General features: G+C 37.0%; 1 protein-coding gene and 1 non-coding gene across 13 annotated transcripts in view; both read left to right on the forward strand.

Moving 5' to 3' along the window:
• CHD9 (chromodomain helicase DNA binding protein 9) overlaps positions 1-12,743 on the forward strand; it is a 237,295-nt gene extending 224,552 nt beyond the window's left edge. For all 12 annotated transcript variants that reach the window (XM_058707433.1, XM_058707437.1, XM_058707432.1 and 9 more), the window contains 3 exons: positions 3,368-3,496; positions 6,423-6,527; positions 9,241-12,743. In XM_058707433.1, coding sequence (XP_058563416.1) covers positions 3,368-3,496; positions 6,423-6,527; positions 9,241-10,119 — 1,113 coding nt within the window. In that variant the 3' untranslated portion in view covers positions 10,120-12,743. The remainder of the gene's footprint in view (positions 1-3,367; positions 3,497-6,422; positions 6,528-9,240) is intronic.
• LOC131500557 (U6 spliceosomal RNA) lies at positions 3,605-3,708 on the forward strand. Its single transcript, XR_009256361.1, has one exon. It is a non-coding gene; the product is annotated as a U6 spliceosomal RNA (small nuclear RNA).
• Positions 12,744-17,781: the final 5,038 nt, after the last annotated feature.

Here is a 17,781-nt window from a genome sequence, read left to right on the forward strand (position 1 = left end):
GCGTTATTATAACTTTTTTAGATAAAGAACTTAAAATACTAAAATTTTAAGTAAATATTACAAGCTACACAGTCTTAAATCCAGTGTCCAAACTACTACTTTTAAGCTCTTCTTCAGGCTATAACAGTATAGCTGTTGTGTCTCTCCAGATGCACATTGAGTTTACATTAATCAAAGTGAGAATTGTTATATTTCTTTTTTTTTTTTTTTTTTTTTTTTTTTTTTTCCCAAATCTTATTTTTGGGACAGAGAGAGACAGAGCATGAACGGGGGAGGGGCAGAGAGAGAGGGAGACACAGAATCGGAAACAGGCTCCAGGCTCCGAGCCATCAGCCCAGAGCCTGACGCGGGGCTCGAACTCACGGACCACGTGATCGTGACCTGGCTGAAGTCGGATGCTTAACCGACTGCGCCACCCAGGCGCCCCAAGAATTGTTATATTTCATTTGCATTTTTACATCCCCTGAAATACTTTGTGCGCGCTATCTTATAGGCATATGGCTTTCTTACTCATAGAAATCTGTTATTTCATTTTGCAGTATTTTTTTTTAATTTTTAATGTTTTATTTATTTTTGAGACAGAGAGAAACAGAGCATGAGCAGGGGAGGGGCAGAGAGAGAGGGAGACACAGAATCTGAAGCAGGCTCCGGGCTCTGAGCTGTCAGCACAGAGACAGAAGCGGGGCTCGAACTCACAAACTGTGAGATTATGACCTGAGCCGAAGTCAGACACTTAACTAACTGAGCCACCCAGGTGCCCCTCATTTTGCAGTATTTTACTATTAGATACTGATTACCAAAATTTGTGCCGCATCCTCTATACAATGAAGCTAGCAGACCTATTGTATCTGCCTTCATTATGAAGATTAAATGGACAGCCCAGTGAAGCTGTCTTAGTACTCTGTGAGCTTCTTAAGGACCGTGTCCTAGTTACCCCAGGACTTTGTATCCCCAGGACTTATTTAGTACATAATTCCTGATACATAGAATAGTATCTAGCTTTCTATGAATATTCACTGAGCCAGTGATTAAAAACTGAAAGTCTTTTGAAGATTAAAAAATTCTATATAAAGGTAAAGTTGTTATTTTATTAACAGAAAAAATTACTTGTTATTTTTTTCATGAAAACGAACTACAAAAGCTCCAGTCCCTACAGTGGTCTTTGTGTCTGTAATATGTACTTAGTCTAGAACTTTACATTGCCATTATTGACACCAGGAAATAACCAAGTGCCTCAGTCTTGAGTTTCACATGCCTTTCACATCCCTGGTTTTCTCAAAGGATGCCACTAATTCTCGAATAAGCTTTAATTATGTTTGATTTTTTAAAAGCCAAATAGGGATGCCTGGGTGGCTCAGTCAGTTGAGCATCTGACTCTTGATTTCAGCTCAGGTCATGATCCTAGGGTGGTAGGATCAAGCCCCACATCAGGCTCCTCACTGAGTGTGGAGCCTGCTTGAGGTTCTCTTTCTCTCCCTCTGCCCCTCTCCCTACTCACACGTGTGCTCTCTCTCTCTCTAAAAAACAAATTAAAAAAAAAAATGTTTTAAGCCAAATAAAGCTCTTATAATTATGAGGGGAGGAATTTTCCCTAAATATGATGGATAATCTTAGAATGAATACTGCAATTCTAACAATAATGAGAATCATTAGTTTAACCCTATAACTTAACATGTTAGAAAATAACATTTATCTAGGCAACAGATTTTTATTGAGTAACTACTGTGTGCTAGCCCCTCTTTTAAGGGATGGAGTATAAAACCATGAGCAATATAAAGTTCTTGCCATCGTGGCATGTATACTGTAGTCTGTATAGTCTGTAAAGGATTCTCCTTTCTGTCTCTCATCGCTGCAAAGGAATCTTTATTAATTTTTTAAACTTACAGCCATTCATCATTTTCACTGTAAATAAACTTTTTATCGTAATGTTTTAGATAACATTACATACTATTATTAAGATTTTAAAATATTTTTAAAAGCAGCATTGTGATGAAGAATACAAGATAACCGTTAGTTTGATTTCTGAAGGATACTTCACGTTAATGATTTTTTGGCTCTCATACTCTATTGGGATATGTCTAGAGCTGAGTAACTATAACATGATAGATACAGATATATAATAACGGGTATGTATAGAGTACCATAGAAACAGATAAAAGGAATATGAATGACTCTGCCTAGGCCAAGTGTCTAAGGAAATGTGGAAAGAAAAGAGAGCTGACATACATGACTGATGGATGATAAAGAATAAGTAGGTTTGACCAGGTTAACCCAAGAGGAGGCTATTCTAGGCATTATAAAACAATTATGAAGAGTTGAAAGAGGATAGGATTGTAAGACACATTCATAAAACAATGGCTAGCCTGATGTCACAGGGTGTGTGGGGGACCGAGTGGGGCAGTAGTAACTAGACAGAAAAGGTGAATTTAGGCCCAGGCTGTGATGGGACAGGTATGCCTTGCAGAAGAGTGTGAGCATTCATCTCTTGCAATGTTCTCGTTGGTCCGAAACAGCTATAAACATCAAGCCCTGCTTTGCTGAGCTGTACACGTAAGCAGCATGGCCTGATGCAAAGACTTTTATTGCCAGATCCTGCCACTTGCTAGCTGCGTGGCCTTGACGAAGGTAACCTCTCCAAAGAGATAAAGACTATTAGTGAGATGAGATAAAAACTCACTCATAAAGACTATTAGTGAAGAGATAAAAACTATCAGTGAGATGACGAAAGAGGAGAGCCACAGCTAGCACAAATACAGATTGTATCAGCACAGAAAAAAACCCGATATGTCAGGAGAAAAGTGTACAATTTGCAGGAGGCTGCTCCAGCATTATTGGTAACTCTAAAGCCTTACTTAGTATTTTATTACACGGCGACCCTCAAACAGCAAGGTTTGAATTGTGCATGTCCCCTTATACATGGGCTTTTTACAGCACAGTATGGAGAATGTATTTTCTCTTCATTCTGATTTTCTTAATAACATTTTCTTGAGCTTATTTTGTGGTAAGAATACAGGATATAACACATATAACATACAAAAGATGTGTTAATCGACTATGTGTGTTTTCAGTAAGGCTTCTGGTCAACAGTAGGCTATTAGCAGTTAAGTTTGGGGGGGAATCAAGATATGAGGATTTGTGACTATGGCAGGGGGGAGCACGCCTAACCCCATGTTGTTCAGGGGTCAGCTGTATTAAATATAAAAATATTTAAAGTTTAAGTCTTTTAAAGTATAAAGGGTAAAATCTTCAATGTTAGATACAGATATCTAATATGTATTATACAGTATTACAGGATTAAGTAACTTGGTTCAGCTCTTTTGTACTGTTTGCACTGTTTTAGAGCTATTTCTTTGCTTATATATTTTAGAGAATGCAGCTCCATGAGGGGAGGCCCAAACAAAAGAGGCATCGGTGCAGAAACCCTAATAAACTCGATGTTAATAGTCTTACTGGAGAAGAACGTGTTCAGCTGATTAACAGAAGAAATGCCAGAAAGGTATTTATATATTTGTGGTTAATCCTTTGTATTGGTTCAGTGCTTAGGATTTCTCCAGAACCCTGTTTCATTATGCACAGTTTCCTAACAGACCTGGACAGATGTATTGTGTTCGCTTCGGCAGCACGTAGAATGAAACTGGAACGATGCAGAGATCAGCATGGCCCATGCACAAAGATGACGCACAAGGTCTTGAAGCGTTCCATATTTAACTAGCAGATTTGTGAGAAGAGACACGGGCTGTGGTTTTATACGGTCTAATTTCAAATCCCGCATCTTTGGCTAAGCTGTGGAACGAAATAAGCAAGTCACTTCACATGTCTGTGCCTACGCAGTGTGGCACTGCACAGGAGCACCACATCCAAAGCAGTGGCTCTCACTGGGAGCAATTTTGTCTTCCAGAGACATTTGGCCATGCCTGGAGACATCTTTGGTAGCCACAACTTGGGAGGTGGGGTGGTGGTAGGCAGGGGAAGGATGCTGCTAAACGTTCTCCGGTGCAGACGATAATCCCTCACAGCACCAGCCCACAATGTCCATGGTGCACGGGTTGAGAAACTCTGATGTTCTCGTCACAGCCATCATGGATTTATATATTTATCACTCATTCCCTGTCAGATGGTCATAAAGTGATTAAAATCAACGTATTGCTGGGATGAGCACTGGGTGTTATACGCAGGAGGTGAATCCCTGGAATCTACTCCTGAAATCGTTATTGTACTGTTATGCTAACTGATTTGGATGTAAATTTAAAAAATAAATAATTTTAAAAACTGGAAAAATAAATAAAATCAACATATTGCATAATTTTCTGGTAGATGAAAATAGAATGTCTTAAACAAAGGTCCCTTATAGAATAAGGGCACTGCTGTGTTTGTCTTATTGACTGATGAATGGCAAGAGTCAGGTTTTTCCAAATTCTAATTCTAAAACCAAAGGTGGCTCAACATTTGTTTCCCCAAATTGTTTTTGTTTATGTTTGGATTGGTAGGTGTCTCTTTCAACTCACAGCATAAATGATACAACACTTGGACGCCCTTTTTGTAATCTTATAGCTCCGGTATTTTTATTCTGTTTTTGTTTTTGTTTTTGTTTTGTTTTAATACGGCTGAACATGCAACAAAATAAAGAAAAAGATGACCTCAGAATAAGAACGGCAGATTTTTCATTGAGTTCCTTCACTCATAAATTAATTTAACAACTGTTTTGATATTGTTATGTGTGCCAACTCATTAAAATTAATACAGATCTTTCCCCAATTTTGTAGAGATCGCTTATTCAGCTTTTGTTAGTACTTTAAAATGATGTCATAGGTGTATTAGGGAAAGAACAAGATGACATTCTAGTAGCATTTTACTTAATTTTGTGCTTATGTAGATTGTGTTACAAATCTTTGCACTCATCTTAAAACAAAAATTAGCATTACTAGCTATGGATAAATTTGTCTTAGCCAGTTTTAAGGAAATGGAACAGTTTTGTATTTTTACTTGTTAGGTATTAAACACTCCTAATCTTATTTTAATTTGTGGTAACCTGATAAGGGACCTATTCATTTCCCTTAATTTATAGTTAGTTCTTGTTCAGAGTCTCTAGAGTACAGGCTTAAGGCTTGAAAAGAATCTACCTTCTAAATCCCCATAAACCACCCAGAGGGCCTCCATTTAAATTGGAGCTTAATGAAGGGAATAAAGAGAAGGAGAGTAGGACAGAAACTGCAGAGACTAAGTAAAGACTGTAGGAAATACTAGAAAAGGTTACGTACAGGTATTATACCTGGCCACATTAAAATCCTGTCTGTGTCCTGTCAGGAGATAATATATATTCGTCCAGAGACGTATGGAAAAAGGACTTACGAAGTATCTTTAGGCTCCAAAGGAACATGAAGTTGATAGGTCCAAATCATTTTAATTTCATACTAACTATTATATATAGGTTTTAAATTTTCTCATATTGTGATTACTTGGTTGGTTGTATTGCTTTTCACATTCAAAAAATATGTATATTTTTTATAGTTAAGGTTTCAGTTTACGTGACAGATAAGAGCGTGAGTTTTTGAGACCCGAGGTTGAAAGTTGACCCTAACACTAACTAGCTAGCTTTGGGCGATTTATATAACTTCTCTGAGGCTTAATTTCTTCATTTGAAAAACAGAAATAATACTGTCTCAAAGGATATAGTGAGGACTAAAGTAAGTCATATACTTAAAATCCTTAGCGTACTTGGCATATAATAAAAAGAATAAAATATTTGTTATGTGCGAGATGCTAAAGCTCTTGAGTTGTCTCATTTTTATCCTCATAAAACCCTATAAGGGAAGTATTGTTATCCCCATTTTACAGATCAGAAAGCTGAGGCTCAGAGGGATTTATTGATTTGCCCCAGTTCACATAGCTGGTAAGTCTGACTCCAAAGGGTATATATGCTCTTAACCAAGCGATATCACCTATCCAGCATAGTAAGTGCAGAGTAAATGGTGGTTGTTTGTTTTACTATTCTAGTCACTTAAAGCATTTAAAAGTTACATTGCCACATGTCTATATGTTATATTAATAGTGCTTCTGGGGACGCCTGGGTGGCTCAGTCGGTTAAGGGTCCGACTTCGGCTCAGGTCATGATCTCGCGGCCCGTGAGTTCGAGCCCCGCGTCGGGCTCTGTGCTGACAGCTCAGAGCCTGGGGCCTGTTTCAGATTCTGTGTCTCCCTCTCTCTGACCCTCCCCCATTCATGCTCTGTCTCTCTCTGTCTCAAAAATAAATAAACGTTAAAAAAAATTTAAAAAAAAATAGTGCTTCTGGCCTGTGGTAGTCCTTTTTAATAAAGATTGTCAAAGGTGGTTCAAGAAATAAACTGTACAGCACAGAATAAAAGCAAGAAGTGTCTTCATATTTAGTAGTATCTTTATCTAACCGTCTGTTTTTCATTTACAGGTTGGAGGTGCATTTGCTCCCCCTTTAAAAGATTTATGTCGATTCCTGAAAGAAAATTCAGAATATGGAGTGGCTCCTGAATGGGGAGATGTTGTTAAGCAGTCTGTGAGTATTTCATACGTACTAACTCAGGCATCATCTCAAAAATTAGACGCTGTTTAGTCGAACTGAGAAAGACAGCTACCATATGATTCCGTTCATAAGTGGAATCTAAAAACAAAAATCAAAAACAGAACGGAACAGAACAAAAAGCAGAATCAGATCTTTAAATACAGAGGGGAGGTAGGTGGAGGCAAAATGGACTAAGGGGAGTGGGAAGTATGGGCTCCCAGTTACGGAATATGAGTAAGTCACGGGAGTAAATGGCACAGCATGAGGAATACAGTGAGTGACACTGTAACAGGACGGACGGTAGCTGCACAGCATAATGTATAAACTTGTCAGATCACTAAGTTGTACGCCTGAAATTAACGTAACATTGTGTGTCAGTTATACTCAAAAGGGAAAATTAGATGCCATTTAATTATACCAGAGATTAAGTTTTAAGAATTAAATATTGCATGAACGTGTGACAGTGTTTTTTAGTTCACAGTTTTTATTTTGCAGCACATGTTACAAATTTCTCAGATGCTTGTTGAGTTAGAATGCAGAATCAACATAGGCTGATCTGTTTTCATTTTAACCTCTAAGATAACTATTTGAGCAATGCTACCAAGATTAATCAAAGATGTGAGGAAAGGTGTTTAAGTATATTCATCATAGTATAGTAGTAAAAAATTGGGAATATATTAATGGTCCAGCCATCTATTGGAAAAACTATGCAACTATTTTATTTCATTTTATTAAGTTTATTTATTTTTTATTTGAGACAGAGAGAGAGGGTGAGCAGGAGAAGGGCAGACAAAGGGAAAGAGAATCCCAAGCAGACTTCGCATTGTCAGAGTAGAGCCCAACATGGGGCATGATCTCAAGAACTGCGAGATCATGACCTGAGCCGAAATCAGAAGTCACCTAACCAGCTGAGCTACCCAGATGTCCCTTTGTGCAACTATTTAAAAAATTGTATCAGGGCACCTGGGTGGCTCGGTTGGTTAAACATCCAACTCTTGATTTCAGCAATCAAAATACAAAGCTATTTTTTCTACAAGTGTCCAAATGACAAGGGCAGGCTATAAAACCAGGTTCATTATGATTCTATTTATTTTAGAAACAGAAGTGGGAAGAATTGTAGAATCTGTAGATATGCACAAGGGAAAAATGGAAACACACATCCTGAAACGTTAGCCATGGTTCTCTCTGAATGGTGAAATTATGGATGATTTTTTTTCTTTGTATTTTTTTGCTGTCTTATTTTCTGCAGTGAACCCTAATGCTTTTGTAAAGAAAACAAGTAAGTTGATCAGTTCAGAACACCATTTAAAAATAGTACCATGAGTGTCTTTGAAGCTGCTGTCGGGAGCTGCACTGTCACAAACGGTCGTCACCAAGCACGTGTGGTGATTGAGCGCTTGGAATGTGGCCAGCCTAAAACAGAGTGTGTGTAACAAGTGTAAAACACTGGGCTGGAATTTTGTTTTAGTATAGTTGACACACAATGTTACATTAATTTCAGGCTTACAGCTTAGTGAGCTGACATGTTTATACATTATGCTGTGCTCGCCACAGTGTAGCTGCCGATGCTATCACAACATCACTGGGCTATATTCCTTATACTGTGCCTTTTATTCCCATGACTTATTCATTCCATAATTGGAGCCTGTGTCTCTCACTCACCTTCACCCATTTTGCCCATTCCCCTACCCTGGTTTGGGTCTTTAAGACTGAGTTTGGAAGAAATAGAAAATATAAAATATCTTTATTTTCATATATTACATATTGAGATGATAATATACTGGTTAAATTTTATAAACAGACTATATTACTAAAATTAATGTCACATGTTTCTAATATTTTTTCTTTATTTTGAGAGGGAGAGAGAGAAGTAAGCAAGGGAGGGGCAGAGAGAGAGAGAGAGAGACAGAGAAAGTCCCAAGCAGGCTCCGCATGGTCAGCACAGAGCCTGATGCGGGGCTCGATCTCACGAACCATGAGGTCATGACCTGAGTCAATATGAAGAGTTGGATGCTTAACCAACTGAGCCCACTGAGCCCCTAACATCACCTATTTCTGTTTTACCATTTTTAATGCATGCAGTTACTAGAAAATTTAAAATTACATTATGTGGCTTGTATTTCTCTTGGACAATGCTGGTCTAGAGATTCTAAACTCCTATGACTTCTAAGAGTTTCTAAGCCCAGAGTCATGGGAGAATCACTTGAGTATCTTTTTCAGCATGGCTGTGGCTCTCCCTCCCTATTCCCAAAGTGACAGAAGATTTGCATGAAGCCTCTCATTTAACCTTTTACTTACTTTCTCTGTCCTTTTCCTTATCGTTCTTCTAGACTGCAGGAGAGGCACTTCTTTATTAGTCTCTTAGAGTCATTGGTCATGTGAGACATGTAAAGGTGTGGAAGCAACCCTCATGAAAAAATGTCTTTGGACCTTCTTTTTTCCAGAACTGTTGCACAAATGTGTGCCTCACAGTGTGGAAGAAAGCTAGAGGCCTCCTTCTGCTCTCTTGCCCTGTGAAAAAAATGATAAGTGGAAGAACTATTTCAGGCCACCACTTATAATGTGAAATTAGGCTATGTCTTTCATAATTGATTATGTTCTATCAGCACAGACTAAGTTTCTGAGTAATTACGGATTTCATTTGATAGCTATTGATTTTATTTTAATACAGCTGTTGTTGCTGATTTTTTTTTTTTTTTTTTTTTAGGGGTTCCTTCCAGAAAGTATGTATGAGCGTATTCTCACTGGTCCCGTTGTGAGAGAGGAGGTCAGCAGGCGGGGGCGGCGGCCCAAAAGTGGAATTGCGAAGGCCACGGCAGCGGCCACAGCTACAACTGCCGGCGGTGTTTCAGGCAATCCTTTGTCGGCCAATGGATTACTTCCAGGTGTGGATCTCACAACTCTCCAGGCCTTACAGCAAAACCTACAAAACTTGCAGTCACTGCAAGTCACTGCAGGGCTGATGGGAATGCCTGCCGGCCTTTCTTCCGGAGGAGAAGCTAAAAACGTGGCTGCCATGTTCCCCATGCTGCTGTCAGGAATGACTGGATTACCAAATCTGCTGGGCATGGGAGGGCTCCTGACAAAGCCTACCGAATCTGGAACAGAGGAAAAAAAGGGAAATGACCCTAAGGAGCTAGAAGGAAAAAAAGAAAGGACAGAGAGTCAAAATTCAGAGAATGGGGGAGAAAACTCTGTGTCAAGTTCTCCTTCGACATCGTCTACTGCTGCATTAAATACAGCTGCAGCTGCCAACCCGTTAGCTCTTAACCCACTCCTACTCTCCAATATACTTTATCCAGGGATGCTTCTCACTCCAGGCCTTAATCTTCATATTCCAACTTTGTCCCAGTCCAATACTTTTGATGTACAGAAAAACAAAAACAGTGACTTAGGCTCATCTAAGTCCATAGAAGTCAAGGAGGAGGATTCCAGAGTTAGAGATCAGGAAGACAAAGGAGGAACTGAACCCAGTCCTCTCAACGAAAACAGCACAGATGAGGGTTCAGAGAAAGCCGATGCTTCATCTGGATCTGATAGTACATCGTCATCATCCGAGGATTCAGATTCTAGTAATGAAGACTGATTCCCAGACTGCACTTAAATTATGAACTGATTTTGGATTTTTTTCTTTAATTATTAATTGTAAATACCCCAGTGTTGAGTGCATCAATAACTTACTGACCGAACATTTCAGTTCTTTGTTCAGAAGTGCAAACTGCTTTCAGAGACGTTTTGCATGTAATATTTCTTAAAATTCCTAAGTTTCTGAACTCGTATGTACTATCAAATACATAAAGGTGTAAAATTGCAACAAAAGGCATTATAATTTTGTTGGGGGTTAATTTTATGAAAATGATGCTCAATAAGAGTTGTATATTTAATATATTTGCAGTGAACACAGAATACTTTATGCATATTACTGATTTAATTTGAATATAGTTTTACAGCCTCCTTGACACCTATAATTTACAGATCAAAACTCAGCAATAATTCGGGCAGCTAATGAATGTCATGAAAGCTGTAGAATCTACATCGCCATCCATTGCTTTAATTACATGAAAATGCTCTAGTGTTGTGACGCACTGCTGATGCTTCCAATTCAGGTACAAGTGTGTTTTCAAGAAGAAATAAGTTTCCCAATCAGCCAATTTAACTGGCTACCTGTTACCTCAGCTGAGTTAGTTTAGGAAGTTTACATTCGTTTCTAATTCTATACTTGTTTTCAGGGGTTTTTTAAACACATCCTATATATCATGTTAATCTGGCAAGAACTGTGACTTGCTTTTTGCCGAGCTTAACTCTGCTGTCGGTAAAATCAAGTCATAAAATAATCCTGTGTCACGTGACTTTGGCACCCTCTAGACATACTTAGTTTCACTTTTTCCAAGTTTGGCCTCCTCTTAGAAATAATTATGTCTCAGATGAGTAATGTCTGTTTCCAGGGTTCAGAAAAGGCAAACTCATGAAATGCCACTGAAAAGAACTTTCAACACAGCATACTTCATGTAAAAGAAATTGTTTGTTTGCTTTATTTGTGTAGATTTCTATTTGTGTTTTATGTCATGGAAATATTCCAGAATTAACAGAGGATAGCGGTAAAGTAATATGCAGAACACTCTGAATTCATTTTGAGTTTCTAGGTAGAAGCAGATGAAATGTTGCCCAGAATCAGTGTTGGGTTATCAGTTTATATTAAATATACTGAGTTGGCCCATTTTGAATATGCACTTTGAATAATCTCAAAAAATATATACAAGTGATACCTGTAAACCACAAAAACGAAGCCCAAGGCTTCTAATCAATTTCTTAGAACCCTTTATCATGCAAAATCTGTCTGATATTTGATTTGTGATACAGTTTCTCCTGCTAAAGCTGCTATTCCGACAAGATGGAAGAGGTCCGGTTTCACTTTCATATACATTTAAAACAATTAGAACTGAATTGGAGTAAAATATCATTTACATCCTAAGGAGAGAAAGATGTTAGCATTTTCTGGTACTTGAATAAGTCAGTGATAAAGTTCGCGAGGGGATAAATTTAGGGGGAAAAAGTACCCCACTTCTCTCCCAGAGGAAAAAAATAACTTTCAGTGTGTTTTGATAAAACTCTGTTGTTTTGTCATGAACCCAGCAATTATATTGGATTTTCCAAGATCTTTACCAGTAAATTATGTTTCTGTGTGTAAAATAACTAACCCCTTATTAGAGAGACAGTGTTACATGTATTTACAAAATCATATAACTTCCATTGGGATTGTATTGATTTTTGTATTTTCCCCAAAATAGTGCTTTGAATTGATAGTCCTTTATGCAATGTCTTAGCAATAGTCACTCTAATGCCCATCCAGGAGAAGTGGGTAGTAATTCTTCATCATGAAAATGATATATTACATATTTAGTATGTTCCCTTTGCAGTATTGCACTTTTGTTTAACTAGAATACACCTATGAGATAGCCAAAGTTTCTCAAACACAGTTAACCTGGTTTGCCGGTGAAAGTATTTCAACAGCATCCACATTTCCCCCTCTCTCCCTCTAGTTCTACCCACATGATCTTTATTCCTTTCTTTCCCCAATTAAAAAATAAAAGGAAAAAAAAAAAGCCCTAGATCTTATCACTAAAAATCTAATTTATATCAAATTTATGAGATAAAGTATTTTCCTAATTACGGTCAATTGAATTTGGTTAACATCTTAGTGATTCTCTTTCTATGTAATAAGGCAATTTGCAGTTTTCAAAGCATTAATACTAACTTTAAATGTTCTCTTGGGTTTCAAGACACTTCTACTTAGTATTGATTGGGGAAAAGTCGTCCAGCTATCAGCTTAAAAAAAAAATGCATAAATATGGTTGTGTAAAGTTAAGGGTTATAAGGAAAAAAAAAAAAAATCAGTAGAATTCCATAATACTAAAGTTGCAGTTGAAAGGATATCCAAGTATGTGTTGGTAGTTACTAAAAGAATTATAGCTGTTATTGCCTTGTATTTATAGCTCTTGTTTCAGGTTTCATGATTCAAGTCTTAGTCTAATTTTTCTTTTGGACATTTGCAATATTTACCAGTTGTGTTTTGTGTAGTCTGAATTTGCTTTCTGTAGTTGAGCAAACGTCTTAAAAAGTCATTTGTAATTTATTAAATTACTTTCTATGATGTTCTATAGAGCAAATGGAAGTTTAATTATTTTTTATTAAACATATTCTTTGACTACCCATGATGTCAGCCTCTGTACATGACAATACTCCTTTTTTTTTTAAATTGACTTTTGTATATAATTGATCTTAATCCAGTTATAAAAGAAACCATAGTCCTAAATCTTTAAAAGAAAAGGATACTTTGGAAGAATTTTTAAAAGGAGAAGTTGGCTATAATTATATCCACAATATCATTATTTCCTTAAGTTTTCTTCCCATGACCTTTAAAAAAAAAGTCCAGAAAGACTCAGAGCTATACCTAACCTCTTCACGGAGTACGTTTTGGAAATCAGTAATTTTTTTTTTTTTTCCCTTGTTCTGAAGAGTCTTTCCTAATTCATCATGATTGTTTTGGTGTTTTTATAGACATGAAAGAAATTTAGTTTTCCTCTAATTAGAAAAGTAGAACAGTAGAGTCTCATCATACACTCATTTAACTTGGAAGCCATTCAACTATACTTTCATGCTTAGAAAACCCTTCTTTTTCTTTTCTGTACAATGTAGCATGTAAACAAACCCAAGCCAACTGCTTCCTCTAGTGCTCATCAGAGGAACAGTAATCTACACAGTGCTAGAGGAAGAATTGGCTATGTTAGATGTTTTGGGGAGACAATACACTATGTACAAAACGGTATGTTCTGTATTTTGTGAGCTATAGGAGGGAGAGTGATTGTTGACTACAAGTAATGTTCACCTTAACAAATTTAGAACTTAGTCTCTACGTAAATACAACTCCAGTACATAAGCTATTTATTTTAAAATGCAGGAAAGCACAAAGAAATATATTTAAATTGTCATAAACCCACCCCAAGATAAATGCTGTTCATACAGATACCCAACGTGCTTAATATGTATGTTACATACATGTAGTGGGTTGAATCGTGTCCAACAAAAATTTATGTCAAGCCCAAACCTCCAGAATGTGACCTTATTTGGAAATAGGGTCCTGGCAGATGTAATTAGTTAAGATGCAGTTATACTAGATTAGGGTGGGCCCTAAATCCAATGACTGGTTCCTTACAAGAAGAGGAGAGGACACAGAGACAAAGGGAAGAAGGCTATAAGACAACAAGCAGGGACGAGTGACACTACTACCAGCCAAGGAACACCAAGGAATGTCAGCCACCACCGGAAGCTGGGAGAGCGGCATGGAACAGATTTTGCTTCAGAGCCTCCAGAAGGAAGCGACGCGGCCAACACCTTGATTTTGGACTTCGGGCCTGAATTGTGGGAGAATAAATTTCTGTTGTTTTAAGCCACCCCGTTTGTGGTAATTTGTTATGGTAGCCCTAGGAAACTTACACACTTTCATATTAAATCAGTATTATATTTACTGTTCTGCCCTTAATATACTGACCTATGTCAATAAGTACCCTGTGTTGTGATGTTTAACACCTAGTATTGTCTCATACAGATGGAATTTATTTAACCATGTACGTACAAGTGGACATTCAAGTTTATAAATGCATCTTTGGCATCCACCCCTGTGACTTCCTTAATCCCTAGAAGTGAAAATACTTCCTCTGTTCTTGAGGATTTTGATTTGTGTTGCCAAGTTTACAATGATGCCATTAGTAGCAACTTATACTACCACAGCAGCATGTATTTTGTGCGTGCTCACCCCAAAATCTTACCAATACTGTGTATTGTCTTTTGAAGTAATCTTTGCCAAATTAATAGGCAAAAATAACATCTTGATGAATTTTTAAATTATTCTTCCCTTTTCTTACTAAAAAAAAAAAAAATAAGACGTACATATTCTAGAGAATTTGGGGGGTGGGGGCTCGGGGAGGAGGAGTTGGGGAAGCACAAAGTAAACCAAGACCCCCATAATGTTAAATGCTCAGAGATAAAACTGTTAAGCTTTGGGTCATTTTTCTTTGCATATACATATATATTATTTTAATAAGAATGGAGTTATACTGTACATACCATTGTGTAACTTTTTTTTGTTTATTATATCATGATAATTTTTCCATGTCATTAAAGAATCTTCCACAGCATTTTTAAGGACTTTCTCATTCCACTATATAGATGGAACGTAACTTATTTAATGCCCAATTATTGAGCATTGAGATGTTTTTCAGTTTGGGACTACTTAAACAATGGTACGTTTGTAGTTAAGTCTTTTCAAATACTTAGATTTTTTTCATTAGAATAAATATCTAGGCATGAAATAGTTACGTTTGAGTTTTAAGACCAGGCAGACTGTATCATTTTCTACCCCAACAACAGACCATGAAACTACTTCCTTCCCCCATGTCTCTTTAGCTAACCCTGGGCATTAGAATATTTTTTAATCTTTGCCAATTTGATAGACATTTAGTTCATATTTCTTTGATTATTAGTAATATAAAGTCTTTCATATCTCTTCATAAGGCCATTTGTATTTTGTGCATTAACTGTCCTTGTTCTCTCTGCAATACCTGTTATACAAGTGGTAAATATTTTTCTCAATTTGCCTGTGAATTTTGTTGTTTTTTTTTAATGTGAAATGTGAAAGTTTCACATGTTTATGTGGTCATGTAGATACTCCATTTTTTCACGTTTTAAGTTTCTGATATTTTTCCACAGAAAAATCTTTTCACACCCAAATTCTGTACATGTTTGCTTTTTTTAATATTTAGTGCCTTAATTATTATGCATTGTCCCAGCATTATTTAGTATATAGTGTCTCCGCTGATGTGACATGCCTGCATTGATCGTAATCTAAATCATGTTAATGTGAATTATTTAGATATATATGAATTACTTAGATTGTATCATAAATATGCATGATATATCTATAATATATCATGTAAACAGTAAATATAAGAAAACTGGAGTGGCTGTACTCATAAAAGATAAACTTTAAAACAAATGTTGCTATGGGGCGCCTGGGTGGCGCAGTCGGTTAAGCGTCCGACTTCAGCCAGGTCACGATCTCACGGTCCGTGAGTTCGAGCCCCGCGTCAGGCTCTGGGCTGACGGCTCAGAGCCTGGAGCCTGTTTCCGATTCTGTGTCTCCCTCTCTCTCTGTCCCTCCCCGTTCATGCTCTGTCTCTCTCTGTCCCAAAAATAAATAAATGTTGAAAAAAAAAAAAATTTAAAAAAATAAAAAAAATAAAAAAAATAAAAATAAAACAAATGTTGCTAGAAATGAATGAGAATATTTTATAATGATTTAAGGGTCATTCTATCAGGAAAATATAACACTTTTATAGGCACTTAGCAGAGCCATAAAATACATGCAGCAAAAAAGTAACAAAATTGAAAGGAAAAATAACTCCTAGATAATAGTTGAAGACTTCAACTTCCCACTTTGAATAACAATAGAACAAATAGGCAAACAGTCAACAAGAAAACAAGATTTGAACAACACAGTAAAATAGCTAGACCTAAGAAGCATTTGTTGAACACATCACCAAATAATAGGAAAAAAAAATTCTTCTAAGGCACGTAAGACCATTCTCCAAGATAGACCATGGAACAAGTCAAATTTTGGAAATAGGTAATTATACAAAGTAGCCACAATAGAATGAAGTTTGAAGTCAGAAAGTGTGGATATTCACAACTATGTACAAGTTAACACACTCCTAAATAACCAATGAGTCCTAGAAATCTCAATCTCAAAGGAAGTTAGAAAATATTTTGAGATACGTGAAAACAAATACACAACATATGAGATGCAGCCCAAATGATGCATAAAAGGAAATCTGTAAGTGTAAATGTCTACATTAAGAAAAAAATCTCAGTGCACTTGGGTGCCTCAGTCAGGTGAGTGACATTTAGAAGGGGAGAGTGGCAGAGGGGTGAGAGAATCCCAAGCAAGGCACATGCTCAGCGCAGAGCCTGCCACAGGGCTGGATCCCATGATCCTGGGATCATGAACTGAGCCAAAATCAAGAGACAGATGCTCAACTAACTTAGCCACCCAGGTCCCTTGATCTTTGGACTCTTGATCTCAGTTCAGGTCATGAGTTCAAGCCTCGCACTGGACTCCACACTGGGCATACAGTCTACTTTAAAAAAAAAAAAAAGAAGAAGAAGAAGAAGAAAAGAAAAAAGATATCACATCCAAAAGGTAGTTCTTTTAAAAGACCCACAAAATTGACAAACCTTCAGCTAGACTGGCCAGTAAAAAAAGAGAAGCATCAAATGACTAGATTCAAAAATGAAAGCGGACATTCCTACCATCCTTCCAGAAATAAAAAGGATCATAAGGGAACATTATGAATAATTGTATTCCAATAAATTAGATAAACCTGGATGAAATGACAAATTCTGAGACACAAACTAGTGAAACAATCAAGAAAAAATAGAGGCGCGCCTGGATAGCTCAATCATTTAAGTGTCCAACTTCGGCTCGGGTCATGGTCTCATGGTTCATGGGTTTGAGCCCGCGTCAGGCTCTGTGCTGATGGCTCAGAGCCTGGAGCCTGCTTTAGATTCTGTGTCTCCCTCTCTCTGCCCCTCTCCCACTGTGTTCCGTCTCTCTCAAAAATGAATAATAAAAAATTTGAAAAAAATAGAGACTATAATAAGATAAAGAGTATAATAAATTAACAGATTAAATTACTAACAACAACAATGACGAAACACATGATAAAATCTCTGGATGAGGTGGTCACTCTGACAGGAGGGGGGAAAAAGCACTTATTCATCACATATTCTTCCAAAAATGGGAGAGCAAATATTTCCCATTTTGTTTTATGAGGACAGTATCATCCTGATACAAAAGCCAAAGACACCACAAGGAAACTGCCAATCGATAACCCATAGGACTATAAAATGCAAAGTTTTTCAACAAATTGTTAGCAAACTTAATCTAGCAACATATGAAAAAGATTATACACCATGACCAAGTTGGATTTATCCCAGGATTACAAAATTGGTTCAACATACAAGAAACAATCGATGTACTATTAACAGAAAAAAGCAGGAGGGGGGGACCACATAATTATAATTATCTCAATAGATGCAGAAAAAAACATTTTGTGAAATCCAATACCCTATTAAAAACAAATTAATACATACAAACAAATTTAAAACAAACAAATGAAAAGGGTGGGGATAG

Source organism: Neofelis nebulosa, chromosome 17, assembly GCF_028018385.1.
Source record: "Neofelis nebulosa isolate mNeoNeb1 chromosome 17, mNeoNeb1.pri, whole genome shotgun sequence".
Lineage (NCBI taxonomy): Eukaryota > Metazoa > Chordata > Mammalia > Carnivora > Felidae > Neofelis > Neofelis nebulosa.